At 47.0% G+C, this 17,617-nt stretch overlaps 1 protein-coding gene across 2 annotated transcripts; it reads right to left on the reverse strand.

The window, feature by feature from the left end:
• Positions 1 to 5,946: 5,946 nt before the first annotated feature.
• Positions 5,947 to 17,373, reverse strand: DHRS7C (dehydrogenase/reductase 7C). Of its 2 annotated transcripts, none has more exons than XM_068979094.1 (6): positions 17,220 to 17,373; positions 14,135 to 14,247; positions 12,271 to 12,481; positions 10,288 to 10,380; positions 7,344 to 7,499; positions 5,947 to 6,155 (listed from the first exon to the last, which is right to left on the reverse strand). In XM_068979094.1, exons 1-6 carry the CDS (start codon positions 17,371 to 17,373, stop codon positions 5,947 to 5,949), a joined length of 936 nt encoding a protein of 311 aa, XP_068835195.1. The 2 variants fall into 2 exon arrangements, with proteins under 2 accessions (XP_068835195.1, XP_068835194.1); XM_068979093.1 differs by having other exon boundaries at positions 12,271 to 12,484.
• Between the last annotated feature and the right edge of the window lie 244 nt (positions 17,374 to 17,617).

Below are 17,617 nucleotides of genomic sequence, written 5' to 3' on the forward strand. Positions count from 1 at the left end.
GAGTCTAGGAGTCCTCCTGCTGTATCTGGTTCTTTCTCCTCTGTTGACTCTCATTTATCATCTTTCACTCCCAAGCTCTTCCTAAACCCAGCCCCACTTCCTTTGTCCTCTTAAGGGGTTGGGTTGTGACCCAGGTTCTCCCTTTTGAACATCCTTGGATATCATGAGCAGGGCCCAGTTGTTAGCAGTTTTCTCTGTAATACACCAGAGAGTGGAGCACTTGTCGTAGGCTATGGATTTGGAATAGGAAGAGGCAATTACACTTGGACCCTGTGCTTATATCTGCCATGCCACACCTTCCACAAGGATGCCCGAGTTCCCTTGTATCACTTTCTCATCTAGAGGGACCTGGTAGGGAAGGCTGGGAGAACAGGGCATGGGAAAGGATGGGGTCAAATTTCTGCCCAGATTGGAGGCCGAGACTATCGGACACAGCAGGACCACCCTCAGTTCTGTCATTGGTGAAATGGATTTTTCAGCTGTTTCAGTGACTCAGTGCTGGTGTAAAGACTAAATGGAGTCTTGAGTGGGGGGGTGAGGGGGCTGCTCATTGGAGATGGTGAACCACATGCAATTCTGTGGACTTGTTATTGCTCTGCTCAACAGAGAACCCCATGAACAGTATGAAAAGGCAAAAAGCTAGGACACTGAAAGATGAACTCCCCAGGTCGGTAGGTGCCCAATATGCTACTGGAGATCAATGGAGAAATAACTCCAGAAAGAATGAAGAGACAGAGCCAAAGCAAAAACATCATCTAGTTGTGGATGTGACTGGTGATAGAAGCAAAGTCCGGTTCGGTAAAGTGCAATACTGCATAGGAACCTGGAATGTTAGGTCCATGAATCAAAGCAAATTGGAAGTGGTCCAACAGGAGATGGCAAGAGTGAATGTTGACATTTTAGGAATCAGTCCATTCAGATGGACTGGAATGGGTGAATTTAACTCAGATGAACATTTTATCTACTACTGTGGGCAAGAATCCCTTAGAAGAAAGGGAGTAGCCATCATAGTCAACAAAAGAGTCTGAAATGCAGTGCTGCTGCTGCTGCTAAGTCGCTTCAGTCATGTCCAACTCTGTGCGACCCCATAGACGGCAGCCCACCAGGCTCCCGTCCCCAGGATTCTCCAGGCAAGAAGACTGGAGTGGGTTGCCATTTCCAAAATGTGGTACTTGGATGCAATCTCAAAAACAACAGAATGATTTCTGTTCATTTCCAAGGCAAACCATTCAATATCATGGTAATCCAAGTCTATGCCCCGACCAGTAATGCTGAAGAAGCTGAAGCTGAATGGTTCTACGAAGACCTACAAGACCTTCTAGAACTAACGCCCCCAAAAGATGTCCTTTTCATTACAGGGGACTGGAATGCAAAAGTAGGAAGTCAAGAAACACCTGGAGTAACAGGCAAATTTGGCCTTGGAGAACAGAACGAAGCAGGGCAAAGGCTTCTTCTTGAGTTCTGTCAAGAGAATGCACTGGTCATAGCAAACACCCTCTTCCAACAACACAAGAGAAGTCTCTACACATGGACATCACCAGATGGTCAACACCGAAATCAGATTGATTATATTCTTTGCAGCCAAAGATGGAGAAGCTCTATACAGTCAGCAGAAACAAGACTAGGAGCTGACTGTGGCTCAGATCATGAACGCCTCATTAGCAAATTCAGACTTAAATTGAACAAAGTAGGGAAAACCACTAGACCATTCAGGTATGACCTAAATCAAATCCCTTACAATTATACAGTGGAAGTGACAAATAGATTCAAGGGATTGGATCTGATAGACAGAGTGCCTGATGAACTATGGACGGAGGTTCGTGACACTGTGCAGGAGACAGGGATCAAGACCATCCCCAAGAAAAAGAAATGCAAAAAAGCAAAATGGCTGTCTGAAGAGGCCTTAGAAATAGCTGTGAAAAGAAGAGAAGTGAAAAGCAAAGGAGAAAAGGAAAGATATACCCATTTGAATGCAGAGTTCCAAAGAATAGCAAGGAGAGATAAGAAAGCCTTCCTCAGTGATCAGTGCCAAGAAATAGAGGAAAAAATTAGAATGGGAAAGACTAGAGATCTCTTCAAGAAAACTAGCGATACCAAGGGAACATTTCATGCAAAGATGGGCACAATAAAGGACAGAGATGGTATGGACCTAACAGAAGCAGAAGATATTAAGAAGAGGTGGCAAGAATACACAGAAGAACTATACAAAGAAGATCATGACCTAGATAATCACGATGGTGTGATCACTCACCTAGAGCAGGATATCCTGGAATGTGAAGTCAAGTGGGCCTTAGGAAGCATCACTATGAACAAAGCTAGTGGAAGTGACGGAATTACAGCTGAGCTATTTCAAATCCTAAATGATGATGCTGTGAAAGTGCTGCACTCAATACATCAGCAAATTTGGAAAACTCAGCAATGGCCACAGGACTGGAAAAGGTCAGTTTTCATTCCAATCCCAAAGAAAAGCAATGCCAAAGAATGCTCAAACTACCGCACAATTGCACTCATCTCACACGCTAGTAAAGTAATGCTCAAAATTCTCCAATCCAGGCTTCAATAGTATGTGAACTGTGAGCTTCCAGATGTTCAAACTGGATTTAGAAAAGGCAGAGGAACCAGAGATCAAATTGCCAACATCTGTTGGATTATCGAAAAAGCAAGAGAGTTCCAGAAAAACATCTATATCTGCTTTATGGACTAAGCCAAAGCCTTTGACTGTGTAGATCACCACAAACTGTGGAAAATTCTGAAAGAGATGGGAATACCAGACCTGCCTCTTGAGAAATCTGTATGCAGGTCAGGAAGCAAGTTAGAACTGGACATGGAACAACAGACTGGTTCCAAATCGGGAAAGGAGTACGTCAAGGCTGTATATTGTCATCCTGCTTATTTAACTTATATGTAGAGTACATCATGAGAAATGCTGGGCTGGAAGAAGCACAAGCTGGAATCAAAATTACTGGGAAAAATATCAATAACCTCAGATATGCAGGTTACACCACCCTTATGGCAGAAAGCGAAGAACTAAAAAGCCTCTTGATGAAAGTGAAAGAGGAGAGTGAAAAAGTTGGCTTAAAGCTCAACATTCAGAAAATTCAGATCATGGCATCTGATTCCATCACTTCATGGCAAACGGATGAGGAAACAGTGACAGACTTTATTTTTTTAGGCTCCAAAATCACTGCAGCCATGAAATTAAAAGACGCTTACTCCTTGGAAGAAAAGTTATCACCAACCTACACAGCATAACAAAAAGTAGAGACATTACTTTTCCAACAAAGGTCCATCTAGTCAAAGCTATGGTTTTTCCAGTGGTCATGTATGGATATGAGAGTTGGACTATAAAGAAAGCTGAGTGCTGAAGAATTGATGCTTTTGAACTGTGGTGTTGGAGAAGATTCTTGAGAGTCCCTTGGACTGCAAGGAGATCTAACCAGTCCATCCTAAAGGAGATCAGTCCTGAATATTCATTGGAAGGACTGATGCTTGAGCTGAAACTGCAATACTTTGACCACCTGATGCCAAGAACCAACTCATTTGAAAAGACCCTGATCCTGGGAAAGATTGAAGAGGGGAGAAGGGGACGACAGAGGATGAGATGGGTGGATGGCATCACCAACTCAATGGACATGAGCCTGAGTAAACTCCGGGAGTTGCTGATGGACAGGGAAGCCTGGCGTGCTGCAGTCGATGGAGTCACAAAGAGTCGGACACAACTGAGCGACCGAACTGAACTGAACTGAACTGAACTGAACAGAGAATGCAGCTATAAAATAGGTTTGGAGCCACAGTGACCCCTGGTGGCCATTTCTCTTATTGCATGACGCCTTCCCCTCAACAACTTAGAAGAGTTTTTCCCCTGTGTTTCAACCTATGGGTTTTCATTTGCTAGACTGGTGAGATATCCCATCATGAGAAGGCAGCAGGGCCCGCGTGGACACAGGGACATCCGGAAGGCAATGGGGTGGAGGCATCCAGTCAGAGGGAGATCAAAGTCCCCGAACAGGAAATTCAACTTCAGGGAGCTTGGGGTCCCGGCCAGACAGTCCGGCTGAGGATGGACCCGCCCGTAGGTCTCTGACCGCTTTGGCTTGCAGGGACAGTGGAGCAGAGCTATGACATGGATGTCTTTCTCCCTGAGGCCTTTCTTCCTGAGCTGTCATTCCACGCGGCTTCCTGTGAGGAACCCCAGGGGCCGAGGTCTTCCCTCACCTTGGAGTCCTCGAGTCTTTGCTCTCCCGGAATGTGGATCAGGGCCAGCATGGACGCAGCCCCACCCCACCCCCCACCACCAAAGGAGGGGCCCCTTAGCCCACTCCACCCTGAGAGGAAGCAGAGCCCTAAAGAGAGCAGGTCAGGACCCCAGGTCTGGGGCCGAGTGGTGGCCAAGCTTGACCTTGTCCTGGTGCAACCCCAAGACTGCTTGCAGGGCTGGCTCCAGCCTTCTCGTCCCGAAGCTGCCTTCTCTGTCTCCAGTCACCAATCACATCAGTCATTTTCTTCCTGGTGTTGTCCCTCCCCTGCCTCCAGCCCCTACTGACCTTCCATCATGCTGGCCTAGCCACCTCCAGGCACCCTGACACCCAACAACAATAATGACACAGAAGGTCATCTTGCTGACTCTAGGCCTGCCCTGACTTAAGAGTCCTAAATTCTGGAGACCCATCCTGGCCTGCTGCCTTATCCTGGGGCTGCCTGGGTTCCTTGGTGATCATATAGTCTGGACACTGTGCTTTTATTTTTTTTGGCTGCGCTGGGTCTTCGTTTGCAGCTCTTGGGCTTAGTTGCCCTGCAGCATAGGGATCTTAGTTCCCCAACCAGGGATCAAACCTGAGTCCCTTGCCTTGGAAGGTGGGCCGCCAGGGAAGTAAGTCCCTGACATTTTCCTTTATAAATTCAGGGATATGTACATGTGGATGTGTACCACGTGTGTTAATTTTGTAAATGGCTTGGGTTCAGGGAGGAAATTTGGGCCCTCTTTCAACTATAAATATTAGAAAAAGTTTGAAGCAGTAGTTACAAAATTAGTGCAAAAAATATATCCTACATTTTCCAAGATCTGAAGAATCATTAACTGTTGTGTTTAAGAAAAACTAAACTAAGGGAAACACCCACCAATAATAACAATGGCAGTTTTAAATGAATTTTGCTTTGAGAATGTAAGAAAAGGCTGGAATGAGCTGGATGCCCCGGGGCAGAAGTTCTCAAGATTTGTTGCAATTTAGAATCCACTGGAAAAAAAATTTAAACATCTGTGCCTGGGCTCCTCTTGGGACAAATGAAATCCAGGGAAAAGGGCTGATTCTGCTGCCAAGACCAAGGATTACAGCTCTGCTGTAATGCCAACCTGGGAGCCACTAGCCCCATGCAGCTATTTAAATTTAAATTAATGCAAATTAAATAAAATAAAAAATTCCCTTTCTCAGTTGCACGGGCCACATTTTAAGTACCAAACAGCCACACATGGCTGGTGGTTGCTGCACTGGACACGGCAGACGATACAATATTTCCATCATTCTAGAAAGTTCTATTTAGCAGCGCTTCCCTAAGGAGCTGCAAGCCCAGCTTCTACTGTGGGGGGCTGACTGGACAGATCACCCTTAGGTAAAATGGAGGTGGTTTTCTGAGTGCCTGGGCAGGCTGATGGCGTGTGTGTGTTGAGCCCATTACGGGTCCTGTTTTTCTGCTGGACTGTCACCTTATACAGTTGAGAAGCTTCTGGAAATCTGTCCTGGGTATGTCGCATGGGAGACACCTGGAAGCCCGGAGTGACTGAGGGCCACCCTAACTGTGATGGTGAGTATCTCCCACATGGAGTGCAGCTGGGGGGAACTGTTCCCTCCCCACCCCCACCCCCACCCCCGTGTTGAGAAGATGGAAGGACCCACCACCTACCAGCAAAACCTTTATTCCCCTCGAGGAGACCTGTTTGAAGCCCAGCGGTTAACCCTCCTCCGGGACGCTGAGTTTCTCCTTCACCCCACAGGCCACCACGGCGAAAAAGAGCTCGGGGAACAAGGTGCGGACGTACACAGCGGCCTTGGGGATGGGGTTGGCCAGGAAGACCTCTTGCTTCTTGCGTCTCACTGTGCGCATCACCTCCTCCGCCACGTCCACAGGGTGCACCCCATAGGTCAGCTTCCTGAAAAAGACTGAAAAGCACCCCCAGGAAGGGGGGAGGGGGGAGGTGGTCAAAGCCCTACCCCCCGAGGTGGGGAGGGGTGTGAGGTGCTGGAGACCCAGCCTCAGGGCCAACCCTGCATGTGCTGGCCGCTGGCCATGCCCTATGAGCAGGCACTTTACCCGCCGTGCCTCAGCGTCTGCATCTGTAAAGTGGGTGCAGTTTCCAGCCCTTTGACATCCCAGGGTAGTTATGAGTAGTGGAAGGGATGAGAAAGAGTTTAGAAGGTAAGAAGGTGTCAGATATATGAAGGGGCTGCTACTCATGATTGTTGCCAGGCTGTGCTTGTCCAGTGCCTCCGGGAACAGGTTGCCCACGTCCTCGTTGTTCAATCGCTAAGTGGCATCCGACTCTTTTGCAACCTCATGACAGGCCGTATAGCCATGGGACTTCCGAGGAGTGGGTTGCCATTTCCTTCTCCAGGGGATCTTCCCCACCCAGAAATTGAACCCACGTCTCCTGCATTGGCAGGTGGATTCTTTACCACTGAGCCTTGTGAGGCAGCTGCTCTGTATAGAGCATTCTAGAATAGAGATCACAGGTGCACTTACGGAGCACTCAGGATGTGCTAGTTGCTGTTCCAAACTCTGTGAGCTGGAACTTTCCTTTCTAGGACTCTACCAGGTCGGTATTTACCATCATCTCTCATTTTCCAAAGGGGAAACAGATAGAGGGGTGAAGGGAGTTGCTGCTGTTCCAATACTTAATATGAGACAGAGGGGAGCTTCAGAGTAGTCACTCTGGGCCACACTCTGAGCTTCTCCTCTGTGCTGCCACCTAGGGAAGGGGAGCAGAAGGTTCTCCAAAACCAAATCCTGGCTCTTCCACATGGGAAACTGAGCCCCAGAGACGGGCAGTCCCGGGACCAAGGTCACACAGCCTGTGAGTGATGGAGCCCAGCGGCTTTGGTCTGCTGGCTGTGGGTTAAGGAGGCTTCCCTCTACCTGGTGCCTTGGGACTGAAGTTTTGGGGCCCCTCCCCGCTGCCAGCTGGGTGCAGATACCCCATCTCCCCAGTCTCACGCTTCAGGAACACCCCGCCCCCACGGTATCCAAACCTCACCCCCCCCCCGCCCCCGCCCGCGCCACCCTGGGCGTACCCTGCTCCTCCACAAGCCCTCCCCAGCCCCGTTCCCTCCAGCTGTGCTCTGAAAGCTCACATTTCCATATGGAGGCCTCCCAGTTTCCTTGGCCTGGATCAACGTGGTAGGAGCGGATGAAGGTGGGACTCACGGTGCTGACGACCACGTCGTATTCCTCCACTTCCGCCCGCAGGCAGTCGAAGAAGCCGAGTGCCGCGTGCTTGGAGGCGGCGTCTGGAAGAGAAACCAACCCAGGGGTGGGCGCGGATCCCGCTGTGCCTCCCAGGAGGGGGTTGGAGACACACATCCCTACAGGCTCTGCTGGGTGAGGCCGCAAAATCCCCAGCCTTGCCCCTCACTTCGTAGATGCGGACAGAGAGCCCTTGTGAAGCAGTGGGCAGATGCAGAGATGGGACCCAGTCCAGTTTAGCTAGTATTCCACTGTGTGACTTTGGGCAAGTGGCCAGTTTTACCCTCAGAGATTCAGTTTTCTTGTCTTTAAAATGTCCAGTTGCAGCCCAGTTTACACTAGGCAAGGTATGGAAGCAACCGAAATGCCCATCAACAGATAAATGGATAAAGAGAATGTGGTACGTATATACACTGGAATATTGTGCGTGTACACTCAGTGACTCAGTCCTGTCCAGCTCTTTGCGACCCTGTGGACTGTAGCCGGTCAGGTCCTTCTGTCCATGGGGTTTACCAGGCAAGAATACTTGAGCCGGTTGCCATTTCCTTCTCTAGGTCACCTTCCCAATGACCGAACTCATGTCTCCTGCGTTTGGCAGGCAGATTCTTGACCACCCGGGATGCCCCACACTGGAATCTTACTCAGCCATGAAAAGAATAAAATCATGCCGTTGGCAGCAACATGGATGGATCTAGAGGTTATCATACTAAGTGAAATAAGTCAGAGACAAATCAGTTCAGTTCAGTTGCTCAGTTGTGTGACTCTTTGTGACCCCATGGACTGCAGCATGCCAGGCCTCCCTGTCCATCACCAGCTCCTGGATCCTACTCAAACTCATGTCCATTGAGTCGGTGGTGCCATCCAACCATCTCATCCTCTGTCGTCCCCTTCTCCTCCCCCCTTCAATCTTTCCCAGCATCAGGGTCTTTTCAAATGAGTTGGTTCTTCACATCAGGTGGCCAAAGTATTGCAGTTTCAGCTTCAACATCAGTCCTTCCAATGAATATTCAGGACTGATTTCCTTTAGGATGGACTGGTTGGATCTCCTTGCAGTCCAAGGGACTCTCAAGAATCTTCTCCAACACCACAGTTCAAAAGCATCAATTCTTCAGCACTCAGCTTTCTTTATAGTCCAACTCTCACATCCATACATGACTACTGGAAAAACCATAGCCTTGATTAGACAGACTTTGTCAGCAAAGTAATGTCTCTGCTTTTTAATATGCTGTCTGGGTTGGTCATAACTTTTCTTCCAAGGAGTAAGCATCGTTTAATTTCATGGCTGAGGTGATTTTGGAGCCTACAAAAATAAAGTCTGTCACTGTTTCCTCCTTTATTTGCCATGAAGTGATGGAATCAGATGCCATGATCTGAGTTTTCTGAATGTTGAGCTTTAAGCCAACTTTTTCACTCTCCTCTTTCACTTTCATCAAGAGGCTTTTTAGTTCTTCTTCACTTTCTGCCGTAAGGGTGGTGTCATCTGCATGTCTGAAGTTAATGGTATTTCTCCCAGCAATCTTGATTCCAGCTTGTGCTTCATCCAGCCCAGCAATTCTCGTGATGTTAAATAAGCAGGGTGACACTATATAGCCTTGATGTACTCCTTTTCCTGTTTGGAACCAGTCTGTTGTTCCATGTCCAGTTCTAACTGTTGCTTCCTGACCTGCATACAGATTTCTCAAGAGGCAGGTCAGGTGGTCTGGTATTCCCAAATATCATATGATCCCACTTATATGTGGAATCTTAAAAAAATGATACAAATCAACTTATTTACAAAACAGAAACAGACTCACAGACTTTGAAAACAAGTTTATGATTACCAAAGGGGAAAGGAGGGAGGGAAAGGATAAATTAGGAGTTTGGGATTGACATATACACACTACTATATATAAAAGAGATAATAAGGACCTATTGTATGGCACAGGGAACTCTACTCAATATTCTGTAATAACCATTATAGGAAAAGAATCTGGAAAAGAATGAATGTATGTATATGTATAATTGAGTCACTTTGCTGTACACGTGGAACTAACGCAACGTTGTAAATCAGCCATGCATGCTAAGTTGCTTTAGTCGTGTCTGACTCTTTGCGACCCTATGGACTGTAGCCCACCAGGCTCCTCTGTCCATGGGGATTCTCCAGGCCAGAATACTGGAGTGGGTTGCTATGCCCTCATCCAGGGGATCTTCCCAACCCTGGATCAAACCCATGTCTCTAACATCTCCTGCATTGGCAAGTGGGTTCCTTACCAGTAATGCCACCTGGGAAGCCCAGAATCAACCATACTCCAATATTAAATAATTTTTTTAAAAAGACTAGTATTAAACCACTTCAGGTAAAAATAAATCATAAAATAGAGGTAATTAATTAATTAATTAAGGGTAGTATCACTCTTGCCAAGTGAGAAAATGTGTGTAAAATGCCTGACACAGGTGTGAATTCCCATTTCCTTCCTGGGAAGCCTGGTTCCCCATGTAAGACTGATTTCTCAGGGTCCTGAGGCCGTCAGGGTTAAGAATGCAGGTACCGGGGCTCAGATGCCTGGCTTGTAGAATGAGGATATGGTGAGGTGCATAAATAACAGATATAACTGCTGTGAGCATAGAACAAGATGAGCTTCTGGGGTCCGAGGGAAGGACTTATCTTTATCTCTCAGTCACCTGTGTGCTGTAGGTGCTCAAAAATAGGAGCTGAGGGGATGAAAGAAAAGCCAAAGGATGCTTTCATCTCTGAACCCCCTCCCCCCAGTAACCATATGCTTCGTCCTAGACACCGCATCTCTTGTTTTATAAGACACATAACCTGAGATGAAACTTGTCTTAGCAACTTACAGGCTGTGCGGAAGGGGATTCCAAGCTTCCCCTGGATGTTGTTCACTAACACAATTTGTCCGGTCCTCCGGGAGATCATGTTGGGGAGCAGGGCTGGAAAGTGCAAGATGAAGACTCACGGTTACAAACCCAAGACGGAGTCAGGCAGCGGCCAGCAGACCCCTTCCCCAGACCCCTCATCACGCAGGCTCCTTTGCCTCCCTGCTAACTAGATTACAGTGGGACACAGGTGGGCTGGATCCCAGCCACCATTTATCCAGTGTTGCCTAAGAGTGGGCTGGGCTTGACCGGTAAATTGCTGGGTTATTTTATTATTATTTTTGTGTCATGCAGGATCTTAATTCCCAGGCCCCCTGCAGTTGAAGTTCGAGTGCTAACCACTAAACCTAACCCTGGGTGATTTTATTATATTTTTTAAAGTTTTTTTTTTTTTTTTTAATGGGAACCATTTTTAAAATCGTTATTGAATTTGTTACAGTGTTGCTTCTGTTTTATGTTTTGGTTTTTTGGCCACTAGCCATGTGAGATCTTAGCTCCCCTACCAGGAATCCAACCCACACCTCTTGCATTGGAAGGTGAAGTCTTAACCACTGGACCTTCAGGGAAGTCCCCGACCCTGGGTGATTTTAAATGACCCATCCATGTCCTTGAAGTGACACTGATTTCAGTGGTAAGAAAGGTAGCTCCCTTTCAATTCTCCCATTCCTCCAGTAGGAAAGTTGGTTCAGGCGGGTCTTTAAAACCTTTTTTGCATGTGCTAATCTTTAAAAAAAAAAAGAAACAAGGAAAGACCTCAGCCCTGTGTCTTGGGAAAACTGAAGACTTTGTTTTGATTTCAGGTTTTCTTCCATTTATGGAGAGGAAAGGAATTTTTAATTTATGGTTAAAAAAAAAAGTTCCTCTTAAGTAGAATTAATTGACAAATTAGGAAATTTAGAAAAAGCTATAGAGCAATGATAGCACAGGTGGAATCAGGAGATGGCAAAAAATCAAGACTCAACTTAGCATGCCTCACTTTGTTGCCAGGGAACCGGAGCTCTCAGAGGTTGAGGGGAGGACACACCTTGGCTGGGCTGCTGGGCGTGTCCACGGCAACTGGGCTGAGAAGATCCTGCTCTCTCAGCCTTTGCTAAATGTATATCCTTATATTCTTATATTCTTCCTTTTGTGATTCTGCTTTGATAAACTTTATTTAGGATGGGGGAAGGGCTGTAACTCTTGGTTCTATTCCATGTCATCTCTAGCTATTCCACAACCCCCACCCTAGCTTCAGACCTGCTTTTGAACTTGGTTGTTAGAATCTCCACAAAGGGACCATAAAGAATCTGCCTGTAATGTAGGAGATGCAGGTTTGATCACTGGGTTGGGAAGGTCTTCTGGACAAAGAAATGGTTACCTACCCCAGTATTCTTGCCTGAAAAATCCCATGGACAGAGGAGCCTGGTGGGCTACAGTCTATGAGGTCACAAAGAGTCAGCCACGACTGAGCAACTAACACTTTCCTGTTTCTGAAAAGGAATTGATGGTATTCTGGGTCTTTTGCAGTTTGGGATAAACTCTTTTCTTCGTGACTGAGAATAGAATTTCAACACTGGACCAACTGTCATTATTAGGAGCAGATCAACCACAAGGTGGATATAGCAGAAGGTTTGCAGGGGATGAAGACAATGGTCCAGAAACATGGAATGGGATTGGAGGGGAGCCAGGGATGTGAGTAAGAAAAGGGAAGTAAAGGGCAGGGTTTGGGAAAGGGACTGCACAGAGGAGGCAGATAGGAATATACCACTAAGAGACTTTCATAATCCCTTTTCTTTCATCAGCATTTATAATCAAACACTGAAAGCTTTCACCAAACAAGCAGGGATTTTTCTGAAGAGGACTAGAGGCTCCATCCGGAAGTGGATGACTATATGGAGACATAACAGAGACCTCTTGAGCAGCCCAGTGACCCAGGATTCCATGGGAAGGTCAAACTCACGAGACCTTTGGTCAATATGATGGGTCCAAAGTAATTGGCGTCCATGATCTTTTTGTCGAGCTCCAGAGAAATCTTATGGGCAGGTCCCTTCACCTTCATGCTGGCGTTGTTGATGAGGATGTCCACGCAGCCGTAGCAATCCAGGACCTCTTTGGCCACATCCTGGACACAGCTGATGTCTGAGAGATCCAAGAGGACCAGCTTTGGGGTGAATGTCTGCTGGACCAATGAGAAAGTCAAGGCACGTGTGGGAATATCCCCACAGACCTTGGGGCCCTTCCATCTAAGAGTTGCCCCTTTTGAAACTCAGAGCTTGTGGAATGACTACAAACAGATGATTTAGTGAAGCAGAGATAACTGGGGAAGGGAAACTGATGGAGAAAATGCATCCTTGGGGACCAAGGCAACAATACCATTCCCAACATGTAAACATGCACTACAAAGTTTGATCTTCTGGTTAAGGGGCCAGAACTGAGAAATCCAAATGGAAGCTGTGCATAGGCTCTCTGATGTCATTTTTTGGATGACATTTCTAAGCTTCTCTTTGGAAATGGCTTTCAGACTGGCTTCCAAGCCACAAGAGAATCTGCCCAGTACTTTGTAGCCACATTTGTTTTTTGGCCAAAATCATATACTCAATATAATTTTTTTGAAACACCATCTGTATAGGTACAAGGCATTGTGTTCAACTCTAAACATGCTGTCATCAAGATTTCCATGATTTAGAAGGACTACAGGTGGAAAAATTGATGATGCCACATGGCAGATACAATTCCAGTGTTTCACAAATATGAGTCCTGAGATATGCCCTTAAAAAAGCATGTCCTCTGGTTCAATATATTTGGGAAATATAGACTACTAAACATTCTTCTTGGAAGTAACACAATGCATATTTACATAACAAAGTTTCTGAAAAGTCCTGCAGTAAGGAAATCAGTCAGAGAAGCTTTCTCTAACTCAGTATTTCCCACGCAGTTGACCTCAGACCATCCTTTTTACTACCTCACAACCAATACCTGATAAAATCCCAAGAAACATGCTTTGGGGTTGTGGTGTTATCCTTTTGCTCCATCTCCTCAAATACCAGACTTAGTTCTGAATTATTTTTGGCTTTATCCAAAATCCAATTCAACATCAAGGGCAAAGATTATTAAAAAAAAAAAAAAATTCTTGACACTTCCCTGGTGGTCCAGTGGTTAAGACTCTGTTTCCAATGCAGGCGGCCTGGATTTGACCCTTGGTTGGGCACTTCCACATGCCATGTAGAGGGGCAAAAAAAAAAAAAAAAAAAAAAATTCTTAAAGAGAACTCTGAAAGCAATTTCTTAAACAATGATCCAGAAATGCCTTGAAAACCCCAGCTTCGTTGAAATGTGTTTACCTCCTTTATAACTTCATGGATGGGGACGTCATTTCCCTGATTTCTTTCAAGGAAATAAAAAACTTGGGGCTGCACATCATGGCTTGAGGACTCTTAGTTTCCCGACCAGAGATTGAACATGGCCCCTGCAGTGACAGCACTGAGTCCTGATCACTGGATCACCAGGGAAGTCCCTCTTTGAGGGAGATATTAACTGAAGTATTATTTAAAAAGTCAGCCATGAGAATTTATAAACAGAGCTGTGTCTATGACATACTGTATCTTCTGGGTCCTCTGAGTCTGACTTAAATAGAATGGGGTGGGGCTCAGAGGCTAGAGAAGAAATTTTTGGCGTGGTGAGGGTTCAAAATGAATCAACCCCCAAGTCGGCTGTGTCAAGATTACCTTTCCCCAAAGCTATCACTAGATTTCACCCAGAGCTGCTCTGTGACAAGCATGAAGACTAAGGGTACCCAGCGGTTGCCCATGCTGGCTGCCCGAAGGCCTTACCTTGCTGGGATCAGCCACACTGATCAGGGCATCGTATAGACTCTGAAGCCTCTCCCAGTTCTTTCCACACAGCACCAGCCTGGCTCCACCAGTATGGAACACCCGAGCACACTCTGTGGGGAAGAAGGAAGGAGGACAGGACGCACTGTGTGGATGAAACTGCTGATGGGGGATGGGGTGGTTACAAATTTGAGGATTCAAAGAATTCAGAAGTCTTAGGGCTATGAGTTCCTTTAGAGGACATTGCATTCAACCTCCTCTGGAATTTCTTCTTGTTTCCAGCCTCAGCATGGCTGCCTTCTGTGAAGGGCAGCTCACATGGGCATGAAATAGCCCCTCCTCCACTGGGCAGTTCTGATTTTGGGGGCACTGTTTCTTTCTTTTTGGCCATGTGTGGCATATGGGATCTTAGTTTCCTCACCAGGGATTGAACCTGTGCCCCCTGCATTGGGAGAGTGGAGTCTTAACCACTGAACCACCAGGGAAATCCTGGTATATTCTTTCTTAAACTGGACAGAAAGATGACTCTGTCCAATAAGACCCCCAGAAGCACAGTGTTAAGTATATCTCAGTCTGAGGATATCGGAGACAGTTGCTACTTTTTTTTTTTTTTTTTCAGATCAAATGTCACTAGTTTCCTCTACACTTTCATTGTGGGTTGATGCCCCAGCTAGGGTTCTTTTTTATTTAAAAAAAAAAAAAAAGTGAAGCTGTCTTCTGTCTAGTTCATTTTATTCTAGATGAATTTCTTGCTTGCTCAATGTTCTCAACTGGGCAGTGATTGGTAGATACAAGTATTTTTCTGTGGCAATGACATTGATATTTAAGAACAATAAAAGCTGGACTTCCCTGGTGGAGCAATGGAAAAGAATTTGATCCCTGGTCCGGGAATATCCTGCAGTCTGTGGAGCAACTAAAGCCCATGGGCCACAATCACTGACCCCACATGCTACAGCTACCGAAGCCCGCATTCCCTAGGGCCTATGCTCGGCAACAACAGAAGCCCTGCAGGGAGAAGGCCATGCGCTGCGAAGTAGCCCGCGCCCTGCAATGAGAAGCCCACGTACCGAAAAGCAGCCCCCGTTTGCTGCAACTAGAGAAAGCCCACACGCAGCAAGAAAGACCCAGCACAGCCAACAAATGAAACAATAAGAGCTAACAGCCTTTGGCAGTTTACTTGCTTGAGTGGCTATTGAAAGAGGTTTACGCATATTAGCTTATTTGATTCTCACAGTCATCCCACGCAGTGGTTTGTTACGTTGAGTTCCCTAGAAACAGAACCTACAGGGTTTTAGCCACTGGACCACCAGGGAAGTCCCTCGGTTCTTTTTTCTTGAAAGATCCTTTTAAATATATGTGGTTTTTATAATAAGAGAATTCACTAAAGGAAACCATTCGGAGGGAGAATGGCTAGTCTTCCCGAGTTTGGGCTGTAATCCTCAGTGGCAGCGGCAGCTGCGCTGGGTGTGGGCAGCCCTGGAGGTCGTGTTTCACAGACCAGAGGCCATTAGTCTGAAAGAGACTTTATGATTTCAGCGATATTAAAATACACAAAGATGGCCTAGGGCCATCGTAAGAGACCGTTGATTAAGAGACAATTAGCTCCATTTCTGGGAAACCACTCCAATATTCTTGCTGGGAGAATCCCATGGACGGAAGAGCCTGGCAGGCTACAGTTCATAGGGTCACAAGAGTCGGACACCATTTAGTGACTAAACCCCCACCACCAGCTCAATTTCAGGAACGGTTAAAGGAAGAAAATGATGTGTCTTAGAGGTGATGAAACACAGGCAAGGTTTGTGTTCTCTGAAGCAGTTTAAGTGCAGTGGTTAAGTATTTTGAAGATCATTCTTGCTGCAGACGCAGTGGGTACAAGGTGACTTTATTCCTGACTTGGCCGAATTATGTGGGTTTGGGGCAAAGTTAGAAGTCCTGACATCTCTTTCTGTCTGGTTTCCCTAGGAGACAGCTTGGCTCTGGCCGTCTTGCTGCTCTCCAGTGCTACCCACTGGGATTGGTCAGGTTCTGTGGGACCGGGTGTGTGCTGTGGGCTATGTGTAACTTACCTCATCTGCTCAATGCCCCTCACTTTTTTTTTTGCCTGGGACCTGAGAAATGGAGCACTTTGAACTCAGAATCACTGCGATCAGCAGCATGCTAAAGCCACCATAAGAGTTTACTGAAGGTCACACCCCAACTCCCAGCTTCTCAAGTTACTTCTAAATGCCTTCAAAACCGGGAAGTGATGTGGCTGAATCAGGCCAATCGTAAGACAACAGGGATTATGGGGTGAGTGGCATGCTGGCATTTGCATGCTCTGTGTGATTTGTTCATTATTATCGCCACTGCTAACATTTGAGAGGTGCCCACGACAGCACCAGGCACTGTCCTAAGGGCTTTCCATTTCTTAATTCATTTAGTCATCACAACCGCATTACGAGGCACAGAGTATTAGCATCCTTGCTTTCAGATGAGAAACCCAAGGCGGAACAGTGCATCACCAGTTAGTAATTGGTGGAGCCAAGAATTGAACCCAGCTCACAGGTCTGGCCTCATCACCAGTTCGCTACCCCAGCTGAGGGCTTTGAATTTCAAAATTTCTAGAAACTCCCTGCAGGCAAAGCAAATCACTTCTGCAGACTGATTTTGGCCTGTAGGCTGTGTATTTGCAACCCTAGGTATTCCAATCCCCTCATTTCTCAGGCAAGCAAGCTTTAGCCTCCAAGAGAGAAGACATTGGCTGATTAACAGATGCTGGGAGAGAACTCAGCCCTGACCCACACCCTGCTGCCCAGAGGGCACACCCACTCCCCACCCTATGGCCTCTCATCCTTCAGGGCAGAAGTGGGCACAAGAGGCTGTGAAGCTCATCTGTGTGTGCCCAGTCGTGTCCAACTCTGTGACCCCATAGACTGCAGCCCACCAGGTGCCTCTGTCCATGGGATTCTCCAGGCAAGAATACGAGAGTTGGTTGCCATTCCCTTCTCCAGGGGGTCCTCCTGCCCTAGGGATCAAACCCAAGTCTCCTGCATTGCAGGCGGATTCTTTACCACTGAGCCGTCGGGGAAGCCCGAAGCTCGCTTACCCTTGCCCAGTCCCGAGATGGCATCGGTGATGACCACCACTTTGTTCTGCACGACTGACTTGGACCACAGCCGGGACACCTCCTGGTAGATGAAGAGGAGGCCACTGATTCCTAACAGCAGCAGGGGCAGCATGAGCACGGCGGTGACCCCCATCTTGCTCTGGGGAAAGTGGGGAAAAGGAACTCGCTTGACAAAGAGACTCAGAACCTGGGGCAGAGGAGGCCCGAGGCTGCAGGGCACACTCAAGCCCTGAGCCCGGAGCCTCCTCTCCAGGAGCCAGGCTCTGTGCAAACCCCCTGAGTGCTGCTTCCAGAGCTCCTGGCCGTGTGCTAATCCCCAAATGGTCATGAAGAGGGAATTACTCACAGTGTCTTCAGAAGCGGATGGAATCCGGGGA

Source organism: Capricornis sumatraensis, chromosome 8 (genome assembly GCF_032405125.1).
Source record: "Capricornis sumatraensis isolate serow.1 chromosome 8, serow.2, whole genome shotgun sequence".
Taxonomy (NCBI): domain Eukaryota; kingdom Metazoa; phylum Chordata; class Mammalia; order Artiodactyla; family Bovidae; genus Capricornis; species Capricornis sumatraensis.